General features: G+C 35.2%; 1 protein-coding gene across 9 annotated transcripts in view; it reads left to right on the top strand.

Annotated features, from left to right (window-relative positions):
* Positions 1-19,086, top strand: part of LOC144566107 (jacalin-related lectin 33-like) — a 70,605-nt gene that overhangs the window by 46,002 nt on the left and 5,517 nt on the right. Inside the window, exons 1-3 of one of the 9 annotated variants that reach the window (XR_013515131.1) lie at positions 1,559-1,699; positions 3,476-3,679; positions 4,240-4,723. The exons of 1 other annotated variant lie outside the window; for it this stretch is intronic. Coding sequence is in view for 3 of the 8 variants with exons in the window: in XM_078315994.1 (XP_078172120.1) it covers positions 3,476-3,679; positions 12,123-12,362 (444 nt within the window). In the remaining 5 variants the exon portion in view is untranslated. Of the gene's footprint in view, positions 1-1,558; positions 1,700-2,780; positions 3,017-3,475; positions 3,680-4,239; positions 4,724-12,122; positions 12,689-19,086 lie in introns of those variants that run through there. 7 more of the 9 variants (XR_013515128.1, XR_013515125.1, XR_013515130.1 and 4 more) reach the window with 7 other exon arrangements.

The raw sequence follows: 19,086 nt of genomic DNA on the forward strand, positions 1-19,086 counted from the left end.
GTTCGGCAAAACAAAGGCCTACGTCTCCGGGGCTTCGCAACCTTGTGAGGTGCGCCTTCCTATTACCCAATACGAAAGGATTACAACTTGTGAACCGTTGAGCCCTTACACACCAAGCGGGAGGTCAAACGGCCAACTCAAAGAGATGAGAACAAGGTCTCGATTGTCTAGGAACACAAGAGAAACACTCAATAGATCACTCTAACCTAATCTATAACAAGATTAGTGAAGTAGGTTTGAGGTTGCTTGAGGGATTTTGAAGTTTTAAGCTCTCACAACAATGGAGTAGGCTAAGCTCTCAGAAAATCACTTTTGAATTAATTAGGGTCGGCTTAGGTGATTTTAAAAGTGATCACTTCAGTCTATTTATAGTGGCAGCTCAAAAATGAGCTGTTTGATATAAAACGTTACCAACGTTTTATTAAACGTTACAACGTTTTATTCAAATGCGATTTAGGATTTTAATTCTCTGACAGCTTAGTAAAACGTTACATAACGTTTTATAACCGTTACAACGTTTCAAAAACGTTATAACGATTTATAAACGTTACAACGTTTATAGTTTGTACTGAACAGCAATTCTTCAGTTGTTCTGTATCTGTTAAACGTTACAACGTTTGTAAACCGTTATAACGTTTGTAAAACGTTACAACGGTTGTATAACGTTATAACGTTATAACTTGATTCTTTTGGAGCTTCTGATCATTATAAAACGTTACCAACGTTTTGAAAACGTCCATAACGTTTTATCTCAATTTAATCAACCTCATACATACTTTACCAAGCTTTTGATTTTACAATTTGTATTCTTGATAAAAGTCTTCGTGATTTCTTCAGTCCAAGCTTATTATATCGCAGTTCTTACTCTTCTTGGACCTATATGTTCTCAAAATAGAAGAAATCGTAAAATTCAATAATTGTATGTTTTTGCAAATTAGTCAAATAGACGTAAAAGATTATTGTACGAACAACAAGTGCTATAGAACATGCGAGGTCCAAATGACAAAAAGAAAAGATCACTAGTATTATGTATTGTGATTACTTATTAGATATATATATTACATAAATATGGGACCATCTATAATTAAATTGATCATTGTTATGTACAATTAATGCGCTAGTTCTTATCACTTGAAACTTTTTTTTATTTTTATGCATAGTAAATCATTCATATATCATATTTATAATACTTGTTATTTCATGTTTTATTTTGTTCTTGATCAATCATAAAAAAAATGTTGTTAACGAGTTAAGCTCTTTGGAAACAGTTCCAGAAAATTAAACTTTCAGTTACCCAAGAAAAATAATTGTTCTGTTAAATTATTATTAATTTGTTATTTCTGAAAATTGTAGAGCAAATAAGAGGTTTAAAAAGAAGAAAAGTGTCACTCAAACTACGGAGACTTCTCAAGACAAATCTTCCTTTCTGTGAGTGGAAGATTTGTGTTCATAATTTATGTTTGGAGTGCTTTTCTTCTTTTTCGTGAGTGGAACAATAAATGATACGGGAGAGATATAAAGAGGAGAAGATATCGAATGAGAATAAATGATAGAGAGAGAGAAGAGAAAAGCTTTTCTTCCTTGGAGAGCTTGAATTCATATTGCCAATTGCAAGAGCTTAAATAAAGGCAAATCCACACAAGAGCTTAAATAAAGGAAAATCCACACTTTTTCAAGGACCTTGCCTTATGCTGCCAAGGTAACAGATATGTATTACAATCTTACAATTTGACTTTGACGATTATATATATTTAAGCAACTATAATTTTTATTTTTGAGGGAAAAGAAGGTCAAGCTGTTATGTTAATTAATTTAAATTTAAGTTGAAATTTTTGTAAAAAAAAAAACAAAATAGTTTCTCCGCGGATATATAGCATAATACAAATTTAGAAATGAGAAGATTCACATAATGTACGGAGGGATTAATGATTTGTTGAAAGGTTCGAATAATAGTGGGCTCAGTTCTAGCTCAAATAATAGAGGTGTACCCACAACATAGCAATCCAATTGTAGCATTCAGTCTTTGTTAACGGGCCTGCTGGAAAATATTCTAGCATATATTGGACCACATAAAAAGAAGCAAAATGAAACAATAGAATTAACGTGTCTATTATTTTTCAGTTAAACATTAAATCAAGTTTTTCAACTATAAATATTTACAATCCAATTAGCATATGAACATACAACCTCTCATATAGTGAACATTATTTTAACTTCTAAACCAATATCTGGTTGTTATCTATGTTCGTAATTTATGTTCGGTGGAGTGCTTTTCTTCCTTTCTGTGAGTGAAAGAATAAATGATACGGGAGAGATATAAAGAGGAGAAGAGATCGAATGAGAATAAATGATAGAGAGAGAGAGAGAAGAGATCGAATTTGTATGATCATATCCTCTGCATTAACTCAAAAAGGAATCTTTTGAGTTAATACATTAGGACCGTCTCATCATCTTTAAAATTCGTGCGAATTAGATCCACACAAATTTTAAAGACCCCCTATGTTATAGGTATAGACCAGATGAGCTCTGTTTACAATTAGACGGCCCATATTCATTAACTGAAAGGATTCTCTTTTGAGTTAATGTAGACGATGCGGGTTCGGAGTGCTTCTATATATCTCTCTCTCATTTATTCTTGTTCGATATCTTCTCTATCATTTATTCTCATTCCGTGGAGTGCTTCTCTCTCTCTCTCTCTCTCTATCATTTATTCTCATTCGATCTCTTCTCCTCTTTATATCTCTCCCATATCATTTATTCTCATTCCGTGGAGTGCTTCTCTCTCTCTATCAGTTATTCTAATTCGATCTCTTCTCCTCTTTATATCTCTCCCATATCATTTATTCTTCCACTCATGGAATGGAAGAAAAGCACTCATCCGATTTGTGTTAGAGTCTTGGTAGGAGAGAGAAAGAGGAAAAAAAAACCCAATGGTCAGTTATCTAAGGGTAAGTTACGCAGATTTTTTGTTACTCATTTTACAAAAAAGGGACACCATTAGGGAGCAACTTGGAAGGTTTGATTTCATTACATTCCGAGCATGATCTTTTCCATTTTAGCTAGGAGATCAACGCAAATATATATGCCATTAATTGTGTAATTAAGAGTTCCGGCAGAGTCAAAGAGTCACCTAATCACCACCCTTAATTTATCAGTCGCTTAAAGCTGATAAATATATATACAATTGTGCTTACCTGAACAATCTCAAGCTTAACAGATAACGTGTGAATGAATATTGTAACACTGGTACTTATTGATATCTTTTTGGAATTCATTAGTTTTGTTCTACAATTGTATGAATAACTTTAATTGGCAATATGTAATTTAGGAAAAGGATATATCCCGATTTTATGACTAATCACTAACCTTAAGTCCTTAACATAGTATTGCACACCCACTTACAATTTAGCAAGTACACCTTTTTTTACTATCAAGAATTAACTAATAAGTATAAACATTTTGCATGAAAATATAGGGAAGAGAAATACACATACGGCTCGGTCCTTGTGGAAATACTGATGGTATAAACTGGGACGATGGTTGTCATCAAAGAATAGAGAGTATCTTTGTTAGTTACTCGAGCAATCATATCCATTCAATCCAAACTGTTTATAAAGATTTCAGTGACAACATTTTTTTAGCACCGCAACATGGATCGTACTTCAACGCTTTTGAAGCGGTAACTATTAATTTTATATATTTCTGTCGAATATCTAATGTGGTTAATTTTTATTCATATCTACTTAAGTTCGTTTTTTTTAATTGTGGGGGGGGGGTCTGTTTTTTTTGGGGGGATATTGTACATAAAATATCTGACACTATGTCTCACAACTTCCTGTTAGATTTTGCAATTTGCAGCCCTTGAGGCAAATTCTCTATTAACTCTGAGGAAAAAAAATAAAGAAAATAATACTTATCTTTTTTGTTGAGGAAATCCTTCAATCTTATCATAAATGTAAATTTGACGTATTAATTTGCACCGAATTTAAAGGTCTGACATGTATATAGCAATATTTTGTGTGGTACCAGCAGATTCCAATAAAAAAAATTATATACACTTTTTTTTTTTATATATATTTATGGTTCAAGTATACAACCCCAATCATTTAAATTAACATATGATCTATCGATTCAACTAACCTAAATTATTATTTAAAATCAATCAATGTTATTTTATCTGGTGCAAGAACCATGCCAGTAGTGTCTCTTTAATGTATAATTGATTTTTTTTTTTTGCAGGTTCATTTTCCCCCCAAAACTCCGATTACTCAAATAGATGGATACTACGACAAAGGTGGCATTACATGTCTGGAACTTAGCACAAACAATGGCAAGATGTGTTCTTTCGGCATGAAATGTGGCACTCCCTTCTTCTACAAGGATCCGAGAGGGTTTGCCGGTTTCCACGGACGTGCCAACAATGATTGTCTCACGGCTCTAGGAGTACATGTCAATAGCTCTGCCACAAAATCTTAGAATCCATAGACTTCAAATGGAAATTGTTTCTCTATTTTTCTTTTCAATTTGGCACTGCTAGTATAAATATAGTCATAAACCATCAGTAATATAATCTGCCATAATACAAACACTGCACTGTTTACGGACACATTAATTTATAATGACCGACTCTTAGATGAGGTAATTGTCAACTTAAATAGTAATTAGATGACATTAGCTGGTTCTGATCTGGTACAATGCAATGGTTAATTTCAAATCAATACCATGCATACTGTTTTTGAGGATAATTATTGTTCTTGAAAAGAACCTATCAAATAATAATATGACTTGAGATAAAAGTACAGAACCATTTACCTGAACTAATTTGTCATGAATTTCCAGTTACCTGTCATCTATTGGTACTGACATTAATTATGTTCACTGATTTTTTGTTTGATGTGTATATTTGTTCTGTCTGTGCTTTTGTTGTGGCATCAAGCATTCTGTTATTTGTAACTTAGAATCGCAGATTACGGAAAATGTAATTAATTTACAAACAAGTTTGTGATCATATACGCTCAACCCAGTTATCAATTTCATGAACAGAATGTCATCAGGATTATGTTGACATTTGGAAAATTGAACAACTGTGAACGTTGTTTTTTTTTCCTCAGAAAAGCAACGATCCATTTAACATTGCATATGTACTAAGAAAGCCCTCCTGATTTCAAGTTCATTCGTTATCTCAACCCCCTCCACAGTTAGAACCGTGACAGTGTTTCTTGTTGCTCTAGCCGAAGCAAATGAGTGAAAGAATCTAGTGTTGTTGTCTCTCAAGCACACAAAGTCGCAACTCGCAAAGGGATAGGATGGGGGCCGGTCAGTCACAAGAGCCAGCCGCGCAAAGGCGAAAGAGAGAAAGTGGGAGGGCTTTCTCCCATCCGAAAACAAAAAAGAAAAGAGAGGTTGCCCCAGCGGCAGGGAGAGAGAGAGAGGAGAGGGTAGGGTTTTAAATAAATCTTCTTTAAGATTCTTGCTGGATTTAATTTGAATGGTTGTGATGTCTCAAGATCAAAAATTCGTTTTATTCGTCAATTATCATCACTAATGACTTAATTAAACTCAATCAATATTTAAATTAATTTACTCACTTCTGTTAGTATTTTATTACAATGAATTTCTTAATTTACGATACGTCGAATAAATTCGTACTTCGTTTGTTTTATTCAAAGTTAATTTGGAGAAGTCTTTAATTTAATCAATTCAAATTTTCATTTTGATTTTTAGTTATAGAATTTTATAATCCGATTATTTCCTGAAATTTGATTCCTTTTAAATAATCAGATATTAGTTGAAAAACCGTTCAATAAATTTTAAATTTAAATTAAGCATGATTTATAATTTGTAAATTAATTATTGATTTAAAAATTTCGGGATATAACAATCTATGTGATCTTCGATGAGTGTAACAAACAGTGTTCTTTAAATTATAGCTAATTATATATGCTACTATGCATTATGACCACGAGTGAAGCTAATGGTACTATGCATAGCACATATTGACCCGTGCTATGGTCTCAAAACTTGAGTTTAAGTCCTAAGTGTCGATCCGAACCGTTTAAGATGGTCTTCATATGAATATGTACTTGTAAATTAAATTTTACATTTTTTATAATTTCTTTTAGATGGTTATAAAATCACTTGATCTGAAAAATCTGGACCATCCAAAAACAATAATTTTGTATCCATCTAAAACAAAATGAAAAATGGAGAATGGAGAAATAAGTCGTATTTATGAAAATCTGTAGGCTAGTAAATATATCAATAATCCCACATATGCAAAAGCAAACACCAAATATAACCATATATATTATATAATACATTCATATTGTACTGAGAAAAAAGGTTTATGAGAATGAATTAGTTGGAGCTGGGGCTTAGATACTTCTGAGCAGAGGTATTAATATATATTCCAAGGGTTGTGAGAGATGCTATCTGCATGACCGTAGAGCCCAGAAAATCCAAGATTTGACTCAAATGTGTTTTTTTTTTTTTTTTTGAAAATTTGGTAGTGACTATCAAAGATATATTAATTAATTTGATTACAACACATGTCCTAACTTATTGTTAAGTTTTTATTACATCACTCCGAACCTATTTTGATCTACTCCCAAATTCCCAACAGTTCTTGAGCCAATCTGTTTCCCTTTTTTGCAAACATCAACCATAGTCGCGCATCCTCTTCTGCCCTATTTGCCACTATTTGAGATGGTAACTTCATGCCTCGGAAAATCACTTCATTGTGCTGCCTCCAAATGGACCAAAGAACAGCCATGAAAAGTACAACCCAGACCCGCTTTGGATACCCTTGATTGTTGTAGGAATGAAACTTTGATGCCTCCCAAGTTTCCTGTACCGACCCCCTACTCTGCACCAAATTTCCCACACATGCCCAGACCTCTCTAGCATTGTTACATTCGAAGAAAAGGTGATACGATGTTTCTAAAGTACCCAAATCACACATAACACAATGCTCATCACAGCTTATGTTTATAATTTTCAACCTTTCACGTGTTAAAATTCTATGTTCCAATAGCAGTGCCACAAATATGCTGACTTTCGAAGGTACAGCTGCTGCCCAAACTTCTTTGAAGCCCCACCGAGTCTTTTCTGCCGAAATCAGCAGCTTTTACACTGACCCAGCTGTGTATTGGCCACTTGTAGTCCATTGCCATAGCAATTCATCTTCATGGTCAAACAGTACCGGTACGGTACCAGTATAGAAAGAAGTAAAATCAGTCCCCTCTGTTAGTGCCTCATGGAGAGTGATGTGTAGCAGTGTAGGTCTTGGTAGTCCATCTTTCATTCTTCTAATCGGCATTTCTCCCCAAATATCGTACCAGTATGATATTTTTTGACCATTTCCTATGACCCATGTAGTGGACCATTGAAACAGTGAGTGCAATTTAATTAACTGATTCCAAAAAAATGATCCTTCCACTAGCCATATTTTAGGGAATTGCTGAGTTGGTTTGTTTTTTCTTAGCAATTGTACTATTGAATACCACAATCCTTCTTCTGAATTTGTTGCCTTCCACCACCACGTAAGAAGAAGTGATTTATTCCTGTGTTCTAGATTAGCTATCCCCAAACCACCATAGCATTTCGGCAAGCACACCACCTCCTAGCTGATCAATGGTAAGCCCCTGTTTTTTGTTTGCGACTTTCCCCAAAGGAAATTTCTGCATAGCGCCTCTATTCTTCTCACAACCCACTTCGGTAGCTCAAAACAGGTCATTATGTATGTAGGAACACTACAAAAAACCGAATTTATCAGTTGAACTCGACCACCCTTTGATAAAAATTTTCTGTATCCGGGTAATCGGGATCCGATTAATTTGTCAGTTGAACATAAATCTCCTCTACTTTTACCCGATTACCCGGATCCGATTAATTTGGATATGATATGGTTTAAAAAATATAACCGGTTAAAATATGGGTACAATTACAAAATTAATAATTTAATATCCGATCCGTATCCGAACCGGAACCGATACTACCCATGGGTATCATTTAATTATCCGACACATAACCGAACCCGACCCGATACCCATATAAATACCCGATAAAATATATATTAATAACTTTGCATCAAGTTTTTGTGTTAGATAATATATTTCAGCTGTGCTACAGCTTGGTAAAACTTAACTAGATTTATGATGTTGTTTTACACTAGCTTTTTAATTACGGCCTTAACAAGCTCGGTTCTTCTGTGCTATATTTTACTGATATAAAAAAAAAAATTCTGCTCATATGACTAATCTAATATATGATACTTCCAATTCAATTTGCTATGTTTATATACACATGAGCTTCAGAATCAGCTTTTAGCACAGGTAACAGACTAATTGATAACAAACGAGCAAGTTTGGAGGCATCAACAATTGAAGCTCTCATTTGTTACAACAATTGGCAAAATAGTAATTAAGATAATGTACTTGCAAATGTTGAATCAATATGATAGTATTTTTTAATTTAGATAGATAGCTAATAATTTAGAGTTATTATTTTTATTTTGCTATGTAACATGATATATTTTATTATTTATGAACAAGATTAATAGTGTAATTTTTATTTTGTAGCAGTTTTTAATTTATATTGTAATGATTTATTATATGAGATGTTTAAGAAATTATAATTATATTTAAATGTAAATAATTTCTCAAATGCTTTGGAGTTGTGACCTATACCCGCTCTGGATCCGGAACCGCCCCGTATCCGAACTGGACCCGATAATTCACAAACAAGTTATGGATATCTATCTACTCAGAACCGAAAGACTGGACTCGAAATATCTACTGGTAGATAGGTATCCAGATCCGGACCCGACCCGATTTGAAACAAATAAGTATATGGATCGAAGTTCGGACCCAAACACTTTTAGGGTACGGGTCCAAATATAATAGTACCCGAATCCGACCTGACCCGATAGCACCTCTACCCACAATATAGCTATCCAATTATAGCTTTTAGTCTTTGTTAACGGGCCTGCTGGAAAATATTCTAGCATATATTGGACCACATTAAAAGAAGCAAAATGAAACAATAGAATTAATGTGTCTATTATTTTTCAGTTAAACATTAAATCTGGTTGTTATTTATGTTCGTAATTTATGTTCAGTGGAGTGCTTTCTTTCCGTGAGTGGAAGAATAAATGACACGGGAGAGATATAAAGAGGAGAAGAGATCGAATGAGAATAAATGATAGAGAGAGAGAGAGAGAGAAGCACTACACGAAATGAGAATAAATGATAGAGAAGAGATCGAATGAGAATAAATGAGAGAGAGAGAGAGAGAGAGGCACTCCGAGCATCGTCTGCATTAACTCAAAAGAGAATCTTTTCAGTTAATGAATATGGGCCGTCTGATTGTAAACAGAGCCCATCAGGTCTATACCTATAACATAGGGGCTCTTTAATTTTTATGCGGATCTAATTCGCATGAATCTTAAAGCTGATTGGACGGTCCTGATATATTAACTCAAAAGATTTCTTTTTGAGTTAATGCAGAGGATACGAATTCAAGATCTCTAAGGAAGAGACTTTTCTCTTCTCTCTCTCTCTATGATTTATTCTCTTTTTTTTTGAAAGCTTGTCACCAGGTGACAAGTGGCTCTATCATTTATTCTCATTCGATCTCTTGTCCTCTTTATATCTCTCCTGTATCATTTATTCTTCCACTTATGGAAAGGAGAAAAGCACTCCACCGATTTGTGTTAGAGTCTTGGTATGAGAGAGAAAGAGGAAAAAAATCCAATGGTCACAGCTTCTGAAGATTTTTCTTGGTATCTAAGGGTAAGTTACCGCAGATTTTGTTGCTCGTTTTACAAAAAAGGGACACCATTTGGGAGCAACTTGGAAGGTTTGATTTCATTACATTCCCAGCTTGATCTTTTCCATTTTTGCTAGGAGATCTACAGCAAAACAGACTTTCTGCGACCGGAAAACCGGTCACAGAAAGTCCAGGCGCCGGTCGCAGATACTATTTCCGGTCTCTGAAAGTAAAATCCGGTCGCTGAAAGACCGGTCGCAGAAAGCATTGTCGCAAATACTCTCCTGATGACGTCACCGGTCGCAGAAAGACGTCACCCGGTCGCAGATACTTTTTCTGCGACCAATTTTTTTGGGTCGCTGTTGATTTTTGCTGACGTCAGAAAAATAGTTCTGCGACCGGAAAAACCGGTCGCAGATAGTCAAAACCGGTCGCAGAAAGTATTCTGTCAGGTTTTTGAAATTTCTTTTATTATTTAAATTTGCACCAGGTACGACAGGTACCAACATACAATATAAAACATACAAATAAATTTAAACATAAATATTGATATTGATATATACAAGACATATAGAAAATTCAAAATACTTTGCATTAATCATAAAAGTTTCATGTGAATAACCTCATCAAAGGGGCGTAACTTTTGATCCTGCGCAATACAAGACATATATAAAACATACAATACAAGACATATATAAAACATACAATACAAGACATATATATGCAATATGGTCATGCGCATGCTTCACGAAAAGGGGCGTAACTTTTGATCCGTCCGTCGGATCGGGCTGAAATTTTGACAGGAACTCCACAGCCCAAAACCGGATGCAAAACCAATCTATGATTCGTTTCGCCATTTGCGGGCTCAGATTCGCGATCCGAGTCTTCCTTCATGGACTTTTGGACCTTTCTTTATAATTTGTGAGTTTTTAGGGTCTTTTATGTTTTTTTTTTATGTATTTTCTGATTTTAGGGTTTGTATTTAAACATACGTCATGTCTTTTGGCATGTTGTTCTATGTGCTGGTAAAGTTTCATAAATTTTAGGGCTTCCTAGCTATACCAAACAGTAGCCTAACTGGGAACATATATGAACACAATCGATAAATAATAATTCAAATCTGCAAATCGTACGAATGGAGAACAATTATTATGATAAATAATAATTTAAAGAAATATTACCTTAGAGGTGATCTAGATCAACGCAAATATATATGCCATTAATTGTGTAATTAAGAGTTCCGGCAGAATCAAAGAGTCACCTAATCACCACCCTTAATTAATCAGTTGCTTAAAGCTGATAAACATATATACAAGTGTGCTTACCTGAACAATCTCTAGCTTAACAGATAACGTGTGAATGAATGTAACACTGGTACGTACTGATCATCTTTTCAGAATTCATTAGTTTTGTTCTACAATTGTATGAATAACTTAATTGGCAATATGTAATTTAGGAAAAGGATATATCCCGATTTTATGACTAATCACTAACCTGAAGTCCTTTAGTATTGCACACCCACTTACTATTTAGCAAGTACACCTTTTTTTATTATCAAGAATTAACTAATAATTAGAAACATTTTGCATGAAAATATAGGGAAGAGAAGTACACATACGGCTCGGTCCTTGTGGAATTTCTGAAGGTACAAACTGGGACGATGGTTGTCATCAAAGAATAGAGAGTATCTTTGTTAGTTGCTCGCCCGTTTATATCCGTTCAATCCAAACTGTTTATAAAGATTTCAGTAACAATATTTTGATAGCACCGCAACGTGGACCGTATCAAAACTCCTACAATTTTACATATTTTTGTCTAATATCTAATGTTCATTTAACTTTTATTCTTATCTACTTAAGTTCGTTTTTTTATTCTGTGTGTGTGTGTGGGGGGGGGGGGGGGGGGGGGGGGGGGGGGGTTGTTTCTACTGTCTCACAACTTCCAGTCAGATTTTGCAATTTGCAGCCCTTGAGGCAAATTGCTCTATTAACTCTGAGAAAAAAATAAAGAAAATAATACTTATCTTTTTTGTTGAGGAAATCCTTCAATCTTGTCATAAATGTAAATTTGACGCATTAATTTGCACTGAATTTAAAGGTCTGACATGTATATAGAAACATTTTGTGTGGTGCCAATAGATTCCAATAAAAAAATTTATATACACCTTTTTTTCTATATATATAGTTATGGTGAATTACAAGTATACAACCCCAATCATTTGAATTAACATATGATCTATCGATTCTACTAACCTAAAATATTATTTAAAATCAATCGAAGTTATTTTCTCTGATGCAAGAACCATGCCAGTAGTGTCTCTTTAATGTATAATTGATTTTTTTTTTTTGTTGCAGGTTCATCCTCCACCCGAAACTCCGATTACTCGAATAGATGGATACTTCAACAAATGGGGCATTACATGTCTGCAACTCAGCACAAACAATGGCAAGATGTGTTCTTTTGGCACAAAAACTGGTTCTCCCTTCATCTACAAGGATCCAAGAGGGTTTACCGGTTTCCACGGACGCGCTGACGGTAATCGTCTCACGGCTCTAGGAGTATATATCAATAGCTCTGCCTCAATAAGATCTTAGAATCCATAGACTTCAAATGGAAATTGTTTCTCCATTTTTTTTTCAATTTGGCACTGCTAGTATAAATATAGTCATAATCCATCAGTAATATAATCTGCCATAATACAAACAACACTGGATGTTACACTCAGCGAAGATCACAAAGTCCATGCTCTGTTTACGGACACATTAATTTATAATGACCGACTCTTAGATGAGGTAATTGTCAACTTAAACAGTAATTAGATGACATTAGCTGGTTCTGATCTGGTACAATGCAGTGGTTAATTTCAAATCAATACCATGCATACTGTTTTTGAGGATAATTATTGGTCTTGAAAAGAACCTATCAAATAATAATATGACTTGAGATAAAAGTATGGAACCATTTACCTGAACTACTTTGTCATGAATTTCCAGTTACCTGTCATCTATTGGTACTGACATTAATTATGTTCACTGATTTTTTGTTCTGTCTGTGCTTCTGTTGTGACATCAAGCAGTCCATTTATAACTTAGAATCGTAGATTACGAAAAATTTAATTAATTTGCAAAACAAGTTTGTGATCATATACGCTCCACCCAGTTATCAATTGCATGAACAAAATGTTATCATGATTCTGTTTACACTAGGAAAATTGAACAAATTGGAATTTTCCTCAGAAAAGCAATGATGCGTTTAACATTGCATATGAACTAAGAAAGCCCTCCCGATTTCAAGTTCATTTGTTATCTCAACCCCCTCCACAGTTACAACCGTGACAGTGTTTCTTGTTGCTCTAGCCGAAGCAAATGAGTGAAAGAATCTAGTGTTGTTGTCTCCATTTTTAAGCCAATTCCATTTTGCCCTTTGCTTCCACTTAGTTTCCGAGTCGATCGCAAGGTCATACGCCCGTTGTCTGACCTTTTGTCTAAACCGGAATTCCCTCGAATCAAGATTTCTTTTTTCCTCAATACAATAAAAGAAGAGAATTACTTCTTACAATACTGTTAACTGCTCCTCCATCTTAGCAAATCTGTCCCTGTGCCACCTTCCCATAACTATCAGCAGACTAGCTGTTTTGTGGTTGAAGGAAGCTTGAGTGTCGGCTAAAGTAGGTTGCTGCCCCCATAATTTGTTCACCACCTGATGCATCTCAGAGTGTCTAAGCCAAAAAAGTTCCATCTTTGGCTGTCTCTTGGTGTGCAATCGATGTTTGCAAGATAGCACCAGTGGAACGTGGTCCGATGTCATCATCTCTTGAGCATGCAGTGTGATAATCAGATAGATTGCATTCCACTCGGGCGAAATGAAACATCTATCAAGCCTTGAAAAGACCGGTTTGGGTCTTTTGCTACACCAACTATAAGAGCGGTCCTTCAGAGGTACACTTATCAGCTGAAGGCCACTTATTAACTGATTGAAAAGGTCCATGAGGTTATTTGCTCGTGTTCCCCCCAGACCTATCAACCATCCATCGGACTAAGTTGAAGTCCCCCAGTAAAATCTATTTGGTGTTGACAAGTTCGGCCACCTTTCCTAGCTCAATCAAAAATTCAGATTTTAAAGCATCCTCACTAGGTCCATAAGCATTAGTTACTGTGAAGGTCTCACCCAAACTGTTTTGGTTGAGGACCACTCTGAACGTGTCTTGTAAACCATGAGTTAACCCTTGTGTAATTCTTTTGCCACGTGATTATACACCCACCCGAATGATCAATAGCATCAAGAACAACACAATTCTTCTGAAAAAAAGTTGGTAAAAAACTCCAAAAATAAGCCAAATTAAATTCATTTAATTTGGATTCTTGCAAGCACACTACATCACAACGGGAATGCCTAATCACATTCCGAACTCCATTGCACTTCTGTAAACCCCCTAATCCTCTAGTGTTCAAAGATAGAAATTTTGTTTGTTGCATAGATAAACCAAATACACCTTCTGCTTCAAAAAAAAAAAAAAAAAAACAGAGAACTGACCAATTTGAGATACTTAATCCGTCTGTGTCTCGTACTCATCACTAGAAAATGAGTCGGTACATAACCTTTCTCCCCCTTCTGACTGGTCATTCTCCTCAGGTTCTTGCGCTATTATGGGGTTCTCACGGAGGTACTGGTTCTCCTCCTCCACCGTCTCGTCGACGTCCAAGTCGTTCATGGCACAGTTGTGTGCCAAATTGGTACACCACTCGTAATCTACACGGACCTGGTAAAAGCCAACCGGTGTGAGGTCCAAGTTAATTCCTTTACTTGGGCTTGGATCCGTCCGTTTATCAGCCTCACTTGTAACTGGGCCGATTTCCTCTTCAAATTAATTCTGGCCCGTGAAGGCTCTTCTTCATTTAGGGTTGCATGGCACTGTAGCCGACAACTTGATTGGAGCGCCCCATCTTGCCTTTGAGGGATATCTCTCGAATTGGCAGCCGAAGAACCTTCCTGAATGAGCCTTGATTTGGGAGGACGCGGAGGTAGAGCACGGGATTTGCTGGGACCTTTCCATGTGGTCTTCAGTGTAGCAAACCATAGCTTGTTTTGTGACCTCACTTTCTACTACTACACATGATGTTTGGTCTCAAGTAGCTTTTCCTATCTACAGATCTACTACACATCACGTTTAATTTGGTCACTTTCTGATGCCTAGCATCTAAGGGTCCAGATGGACTTAACCTTGGATTGCTACTTGGCAATATGCAATTGGTTATGGGGCTGTACTTTGGTTATATCAGTAAAGAATATTTCTTGTAGACTTTTATATTGTTTATAGTGTCTAAAAAGAATCTTATTCGGTTGTAGGGGCCTTATTGTTTTTTGCACTTCTTGGTTTCGGTGGAGTGCTTTTCTTCCTTTCCGTGAGTGGAAGAATAAATGATACGGAAGAGGTATAAAAAGAAGAAAAGATCGAATGAGAATAAATGATAGAGCGAGAGAGAGAGAAGAGAAAAGTTTTTCTTCCTTAGAGAGCTTGAATTCTTATCCTCTGCATTAACTCAAAAAAGAATCTTTTGAGTTAATACATCAGGACCGTCCAATCAGCTTTAAGATTCGTGCAAATTAGATCTGCACAAATATTAAAGACCCCCTATGTTATAGGTATAGACTGGATGAGCTCTGTTTTGCAATTAGACTACCCATATTCATTAACTAAAAATATTATCTTTTGAGTTATGCAGACGATCCAGACTCGGAGTGCCTCTCTCTCTCTCTCTCTCTCTCTCTCTCTCATTTATTCTCATTTGATCTCTTCTCTATCATTTATTCTCATTCTGTGGAGTGCTTCTCTCTCTCTCATTTATTCTCATTCGATCTCTTCTCCTCTTTATATCTCTCTCGTGTCATTTATTCTTCCACTCACTGAAAGGAAAAAAAAAGCACTTCACTAAACATAAATTACAAACATAATTAGAGACTTTGTAAATAACTACTCTTTTTTTTTATAAATATATCTGTTGCTCGATAATTGTCGACAACCTAAAAAAAAAAATCTTGAATAAAAAAAAAATCTTAAACGTAGTTAAGTTTATTCAATTGCCAATTGCAAGAGCTTAAATAAAGGCAATTCCACACTTTTTCAAGGACCTTGTCTGATGCCATATCAATATATCTTACGATTTGTCTTTGACGATTATATATTTAAGCAACTATAATTTTATTTTTGAGGGAAAAGAAGGTCAAGCTGTTATGTTAATTAATTTAAATTTAAGTTGAAATTTTTGAAAAAAAAAAATAGTTTCTCCGCTGATAACATAATACAAATTTAGAAATTCGAAGATTCACATAATGTACCGAGGGATTAATGATTTGTTGAAAGGTTGGAATAATAGTGGGCCCAGTTCTAGCCCAAATAATAGAGGTGTACCCACAACATATAGCAATCCAATTATAGCTTTCAGTTTTGTTAAGGGGGCCTGCTGGAAAATATTCTAGCATATATTGGACCACATTAAAGAAGCAAAAATGAAACAATAGAATAAATGTGTCTATTATTTTTTAAACATTAAATCAAGTTTTTCAACTATAAATATTTACAATCCAATTAGCATAGGAACATACGACCACTCATATGGTGAACATTATTTTAACTTCTAAACCAAAATCTGATTGTTATTTATGTGCATAATTTATGTTCGGTGGAGTGTTTTTCTTCCTTTCCGTTCTGACATCGGAAAAGAATGGAGAGTTGAAAAGCCCTTTAATCACGAGTTCATATTTCTCTATTTCAACATAGTTGATACTTGGTACTCTATTTAATCAATGAATGTGACAAGTTTTCAGCATGTAAATAGTTTATACTCTATTTAATTAATCACGGGTTCAAATTTTTAGACGAATAATGCCCAGAATCGGACCAAAATAGCAGATCGATCCGTACCGGCCGATAATTCCTACTATGCTAATAGCATCATTGTAAGTATTGGTGCAGAATCTCATTCGAATGGTATTGGTACGACTTCATGTGTTCCTCTTAATGGTGCTATTTTGTACTTGGATATATAAAGAGCAATTCACCACAATTACTTAGAACTAGGCAATCATACAACAAAAGGATGCATGTGTGCCTATTCATGTTCTTCTGATGAGGCTTGTAGTTAATTTGTAACTGGCTTTTCATATATGTCCAAATCCTATGGTATAAGCAATTGTGTCAAGATTGAATTGTAAAATGTACCTGAGATGCCTGTTACCAGACTTGTGCTGTTTTGCTCAGAATTAACCCCATTTGAGTTTAAGTGAACTCTCTTTTTTTCTGTAACCCTATCAATTTGTATTTTATAGTCTTCAACTGCCCAGAATTTGCAGCTTCATGAAAATCAAGTCCCATTAAGTAACTTGAACCCAAAATTTTGTAATTTAGTCTCAATTGAGCTTCGGTGCAGCTACTGAAGTTCAAGCTTTTCAAGTATCCTGACCAATGACATTTTGACGTGTTATAGGAGTATGTAGTTGAGGATGTAGATGGTGATGGCAGAGATTGGTGTCCCCCGTCTCTTCCACCCGAGCATGTCCAGCAATTGAAGTCACTCGGCTTCTTTAACCTGGAGATAAGAAAGGAACAAATCCTACTGTTTACTTTTTACCATGTCTTGGAGTTTCACTGGGAGACTTCATCCAGCCATGTTAGACTTGTAGGTGATATAGAGTTTCATTCCTAGAAGATACGTTGTATATTTCACTGGAATCATTCAACCTCACTTTCAAGACCAAAGAAAATTTATTACTGATTTCTTTACTCATTTGTCTCAATTTGATAGCTCATTTGATTTATAATTTGGTTTAGCACTAATTGCTTTCCTAGGTGTAGTTGGTAGTTGTCATGCATATACCAGTCCAATGTCAGATTTTGCTTCAATAATGGTCAAGTAGTTGTTGATCTTGAATAGAAGTTTAAATTTAAACAAAGGAGGTTTGTTGATGCGTATTATTTAAGAATTAAGACCAATGATTGTTGTGAATAATTGAATACAACAGTATGCTGGTGTTGTGGTACGGTTGTACTTAATACATGAGAGTTACGTCGACTTACCAAACAAGTTGAAGTGTTCTTTTTGAATGTCAAAAGGAGAATGAATAGTAGTCTACAAAGGGAATTTCACTCTTGTGGAACCTATCCTCTGTTGCCAGAGTCCGCATCGTCTGCATTAACTTGAAAGAGCATCTTTTGAGTTGATGCATCTGAGCCGTTTGATTTTAAACGGAACTAATCCAGTCACAGTCTATAATTCAGGGGTCCTTTAGTATTAGTGCAGATTTAGTTTGCACGAATTTTGAAGCGAATGGGACGGTCCAAATGCATTAACTCAAAAGATTCTCTTTTGAGTTAATGCAGAGGATACGAATTCCTGTTGCCAAAGATACATGGAATTGGAATGGGGGGCGGGGTAAAGTGCGCCTTTAATGGTGGCTTTTCGAGGGTCCTACCAGAGATTAGATAAGATCGCATATCGTTGTTATCTGAAATAAGTTCTCAATCGCCTCCTCTGTTTGCCTAAAGAAGGCTTTAAGGATTCATAGCCACAATGTTGTGTGTAGAGATTTTAGCATGTACACACACATATATATATAGAGGTTGGCTAAGATCAAAGTGGTAGTTCTTGAGCTTTGGTGTTATCAATTCGTTTTTTAATTTTCAAAGTTCAAAACGTCGATCCAAACCGTTCAAGTAGATCTCTATATTAAAATGTGCTTAGAGACCAAATTTTACATTTTTCTGAATTTGTTTACTATATATTAAGCCACTTTGAAAATCGTTGATCTAACGGTGGCTTAACAAAACAATAAAATCAGAAGCCATCATTGGATCAGCGATTTTCAAAGTGGCTTAATAAATAGTAAAAAAATTCATAAAAATGTAAAATTTGGTCTCCAAGCACATTTTAATATAGAGATCAACTTGAACGGTCCGGATCGACGTTTTGAACTTTGAAAATTGAAAAACAAATTGTTAGCACCAAAATCTCAGGAACTACCACTTTAATCTTAGCCAACCTCTCTCTCTCTATATATATAGCTTTTATAAACACAACATAAATAAAAAGGTTTAAAAAGGAGAAAAGTGTCACTCAACTACAAAGACTTCTCAGGACAAATCTTCCTTTCCGTGAGTGGAAGATTTATGTTCGTAATTTATGTTTGGTGGAGTGCTTTTCTTCCTTTCCGTGGGTGGAAGAATAAATAATACAGGAGAGATATAAAGAGGAGAAGATATCGAATGAGAATAAATGATAGAGAGAGACAGAAGAGAAAAGCTTTTCTTCCTTGGAGAGCTTG

The sequence above is a fragment of the Carex rostrata genome, chromosome 15, assembly GCF_964058835.1.
Source record: "Carex rostrata chromosome 15, lpCarRost1.2, whole genome shotgun sequence".
Lineage (NCBI taxonomy): Eukaryota > Viridiplantae > Streptophyta > Magnoliopsida > Poales > Cyperaceae > Carex > Carex rostrata.